General features: G+C 35.2%; 1 protein-coding gene across 1 annotated transcript; it reads right to left on the bottom strand.

Annotated features, from left to right (window-relative positions):
• Positions 1–2,903: 2,903 nt before the first annotated feature.
• On the bottom strand, positions 2,904–4,663 carry LOC145141065 (receptor-like protein kinase FERONIA). Its single transcript, XM_079074411.1, has 3 exons — positions 3,523–4,663; positions 3,278–3,431; positions 2,904–3,197 (listed from the first exon to the last, which is right to left on the bottom strand). The coding sequence occupies exons 1-3, from the start codon at positions 4,568–4,570 to the stop codon at positions 3,101–3,103; spliced, it is 1,299 nt and encodes a 432-aa protein (XP_078930537.1). The 5' UTR covers positions 4,571–4,663; the 3' UTR covers positions 2,904–3,100.
• Between the last annotated feature and the right edge of the window lie 291 nt (positions 4,664–4,954).

Genomic DNA, 4,954 nt, shown 5'->3' with positions numbered 1-4,954 from the left:
TGATAAATTCGATAACTTTATGACTATGAGGGCTTAAAGGAGTCCAAATCTGTAGTTACAACTTTAGATCATGCTCAATACCAGAAATGAACCACAAACATGCTAGAAATGGCTTTAAACCCTTGAATGAGGAGATCTAACACTAGAATGATCAAGGTAACAACTTGTTACCTTCAAATGGAAGCCAAAATGGAGTAGGTACTGGATCTACAAGTTTCTCCTTGATCCAAGCTCTTGAGTCTTCAAGTTCCTTGAATTAAAACCACCTTCCAAGCCTTTACACACACAATGGGGAGTAATACACGATTAGGGTTTTCTGAGGTCAAGGGAGGCGATAAGAGAGGCAGAGGGTGGCTAATGAGCCTTTAAATAGGGTGCAAAAACCTAGAAATTAGGGTTTCACATTCCAGCTCCAACTTGTCGAGTTGGGTCCTCCAACTCGTCGAGTAGGTCCCTTAAGTCACGCGACCATATCCATTTCTACACGACGAGTTGGGGCATCCAACTCGTCGAGTAGGCCTTTCAATCTGAATATAAAGCAGTAAAATTTATACCTAGGAGTCGGGGTGTTACAATGTGATATGTAAGCCTCTCGAATTCCAGGTCGGAGACAAAGTAATGTTGAAAGTCTCCCCTTGGAAGGGAATGATAGGGTTTAGAAAATGAGGCAATTTAAACTCGAGATACGTATGTCATTTCAAAATGGCTTGCGAGAATTGGTACTATTGCATATCGACTCAAACTACCTCAAGAGCTAAACAATGTGCATAATGTCCTTCATGTGTCTAACCTCGAGAAGTTTTGTACGATGACACTCTTGTTGTTCCTCTTGATGAGATCCAAGTCAATACCAAACTCCACTTCGTTGAGGAACCAGTGGAAATCATGGATCGAGAGATCAAACAACTAAAACTATAAAAATTATTCATTTTTAAATCATTAAAACATGTAGTTTTGTTCCAAATCCCATCATAGTAAAAATGTATCATAATCATCAAAGTACAATAGTAATCACCAATGCAGAAAATCATTAGGGGGAAATGTTGTGAAGTCAAGCCGGACCCTTCCCTTTGGAACTGGAAGTACCTAAAAATGTTCAAACTACATAATTGTAAGCACAAAATTTAGTGAGTTCCCCAAAATACCACATACCATACACATATTTCCATTGGCTACCCCCATGGTCTTGCATACAAGTGCAATGGGTTACCACCATGGTATTTTATACCATTGCCATAGGCTACCCCCATGGTCTTTCCTCTAGTTACCATGGCTACCCCATGGTCTTATGTATAACTGTCATGGGCTACCCTGTGGTATTTCATAAAAATGCCATGGGCTACCCCCAGGGTCTTCCATGCAAGTATCACAAAGACAACTAGCTTTCTACACAGTATAGTGAGAAGACTCACCTCAATCTGAAGACAGACAAATCTCACACTCGAGCGGCTGATACTAGAACTTCTCCTACTAATCATATACACAATAAAACCTTAATTAAAAATTAAGGTAATCATCCATACTTAAGGGTCTTGGTTCATAGATACTCTTATTGGGGTAAAAGACCAATCTTCTCGAAATGGTGCGTCTAAGCCATATCTAGGCTCAAAAAAAAGATTTGATAATTTTATTCTATTTTTTTTGGGTTTTTTTTGTATGACTGCTGATAAGCACAATCAACAGTTGTACGGACTGCTGTGGAGCACAATCAACAATCATATGGACTGCTGAGGAGCACAATCAACAGTCATATGGACTGTTGATTGCTCATCAGCAGTCCATATGACTGCTGATTGTGCACATTTGCAGTCCATATGACTGTTGATTGTGCTCATCAGCAGTCCATATGACTGCTGATTGTGCATATATGCAAATTTCGAAAATAATAATAAAAAAACTTGTCAAATCTTTTTTTTTTTGACCCAAGATATGGCTTAGACGCATCATTTGAAGAAGATTGATGTTTTTTATGTTGAAAAATGATAAGTTGATTATGAGTTCGCAAGTTCTCACAAATCTTTTGGTTCACACAATAACTCAGCCATATATATATATATATATATATATATATATATATATATATATATATATATATATATATATATATATATATATATATATATATATATATATATTCGAAGTGCTTAAACTCCTAACATCGTTCATTGAAAGAATACCACACCACACCCATCTCAGCCATCCTAACATTCATTCACATATATAAAATGAAGGGTAAAAATGTCATTTCATCATTTAACACAAACATTCAGTGATTGAAAAACATGTTTTCATTTAGAGGGAGATTCATTCAAAGTCTCTCAATCATTCGATCATTTAGAGATTGCCAAACATGAATGATCTATTTGCTCACGGATCATTTTAGAATGATATTACCAATAACATATGATGTATAGGGTCACATCAATAACAAATAGACACAAATTGAATATTATAAGAATTTGATTATTGATAAATATTTATAACTTTTGCAATTAATTAAAAATTAATATTTTATAAGAATATTAATTTTCAATGTTAATATTATAATAATATCATAATGAATGGTTTATAATGTTGATGTGTATATTTTTTTTTTTGGACTTAAAAGATTTCGGTATAAAAAATATATATAACATGTGGTAATAAGAAAGAGTGTAAAACACTTTTACTTCCTCTTATTTCTAACCAAAACCGAGAATACGCCTAGGAGACAAACTTTTGTTGCTTTTTCTTATTTTGTTTTCATGTTAGGAGTTAATACATGTTTTAATTGAATTCGAATACACAAACAAGCGACAAACATAGGACAAGTTAAGCTCCACCTACCCAACATTTTAGATCTGATCTTAACAGAACTAGTAGTATGGATATCTATTAAACATAGTTGAAATCGAAGTATTGAATATTCAAACACATTGCTATAATCGGGAAAAAAGCATGATATACAAGTATCAAATAGTACATTGTTCTTGTCAACTACAGATCCGGTATATCCCAGTCTCATCTGCTTGCTTATTCACACACCTCACTCATGGCTATCATCAATAAAAAAAAACATTGTTTAAAATCGCGCTTTCCTCAAAAAGGTGTTATTAGCTACTTAAATGGTGTAGTATTGTTGCATTGTTTCAATATCAAGGCCTTTGAACTTCATCACTGATTCAACATGCCCTTTCAGTGTATGAAGCCCCTCTAACCTGTTCACAACAAATAAAGTTACTACTTTAGTATCAAGAGGATCAAGATCCTGAGTAGCCAATTTAAGAACAAGACTTACCTAGCCAACTCTGCTTGCCATTTCGAATCAAAAAACATTGATACTCCTAAACTTGGAATAGGAATCGTGAAATCCTTGTTGTCATCCCCTGCAGTATCAATATCATTTGCACTGTTTCCCTTGGTATTTTTTAATAGATTTGAATCAACTTTGGCTGAAATAGATTCATACACACAGATTACAAAAATAAAAGAAGAAAATAGTTACACACAATGACAAAATTCAATAAGAGCAAACTGAAATACCAGAATTTTCTCTCTTTGGGGGGAAGGGAAACATATGAAGCATTCTTCCAAATATTGTTCTACTGGTAGTATTGGTTTTGTGTTGTAATGTCAACACAAAATTAAGACTAACCACAACCTCAGCCATGGTAGGGCGTTGCTTCGGATTGTTGTGCAAACATCTCTCTGCAATTCGAACAAACTCCTTCAAACATTTTGGGGATATTTGATCCTTTATATTAATATCAACTATATGCTTTAAATTGCCTTCTTTGATACGACCTTGAGCCCATGTTGCCAAAGTTTCATCAAGACTCGTATCCACAGCACGCTTACAACACAACACTTCAAGCAAAACCACCCCTAAAGCATACACATCTGATTTCCTTGTTCGCCTTCCAGTTGAGTAATAATGAGGATCTAGATACCCAAAAGTCCCTCTTACAAGTGTCTTGACATATGTCAATGGCTGATTTGTTGGACCTATTTTGGACAACCCAAAGTCGGAAATTTTAGCTGCCCAACTTTCATGTAACAAAATATTGGACCTCTTGACATCACGATGTATAACCCCAACTTCGATCCCTGTGCCAGTGTGGAGGTAGTCTAACCCTCGGCTTGCACCTATGCAAATCCTGAGTCTCTGAAGCCAAGAAGGAGGAGTATCGAGTTTATGGAGGTGGTCTTCGAGTGTTCCATTTGGCATATATTCATAGATGAGGATCATCTCTTTTTCATAATTACAATAACCAAATAAAGATACAAGGTGAAAGTGTCGCAACTTGGAAAGAATCTCAACTTCCGCCCAGAACTCTGTAGCCCCTTGAGTGGACATGGAATCCAACCGTTTAATGGCAGAAACGACAACGGTTGATCCATATATAATGTTTCCTTTGTAAACTTTTCCAAAGCCACCATTACCAATTACTAATGATTCATCAAAATTATTGGTTGCTAAAAGAATCTCACGAAATTCAAACTGACGACAAGGTTGTGAGTACTCTATGTAGGATGAGGTGGAGGGTTGAGATTCCTTACCACCACCACCACCTCCTCCACCAGTCAACATAATTATTGATGATGAAGAAGAGGAAGTTAAAGGACAATTTGCAATAGTTCTTCCATTATAGATGAAATTGGAGGTTTATACCAACCTAGATGAAGTTAATTTTCCTGGAAAGAGATAAGGAGGCCATGATGACTCCGAAATTTCCATTATATATAATGTGGTTTAAGCAAGTGTTTGTTGACATGCAATTTATTTATGTCATTGACTTATTTATATACCGACTCATTGAAAATGTTAATATTACTCGTGAAAATGTTCATAAGAATAAGTGAAGTTTTTTTTTTCTCTAACAATATATTTTTCTTTCACAAGAAATAAATATCTAAAACCAAGATCATGAATTTTTTAGTGTTTCAAAGTTTAATTTCATTAAAATTGGATATT

This window comes from Lactuca virosa, chromosome 9 (assembly GCF_052849685.1).
Source record: "Lactuca virosa cultivar CGN04683 chromosome 9, Lactuca_virosa_CGN04683_v6, whole genome shotgun sequence".
Taxonomy (NCBI): Eukaryota; Viridiplantae; Streptophyta; class Magnoliopsida; order Asterales; family Asteraceae; genus Lactuca; species Lactuca virosa.
Note: the sequence above shows the minus strand (reverse complement) of the source record. Positions and strands in the feature narration are given on the sequence as shown.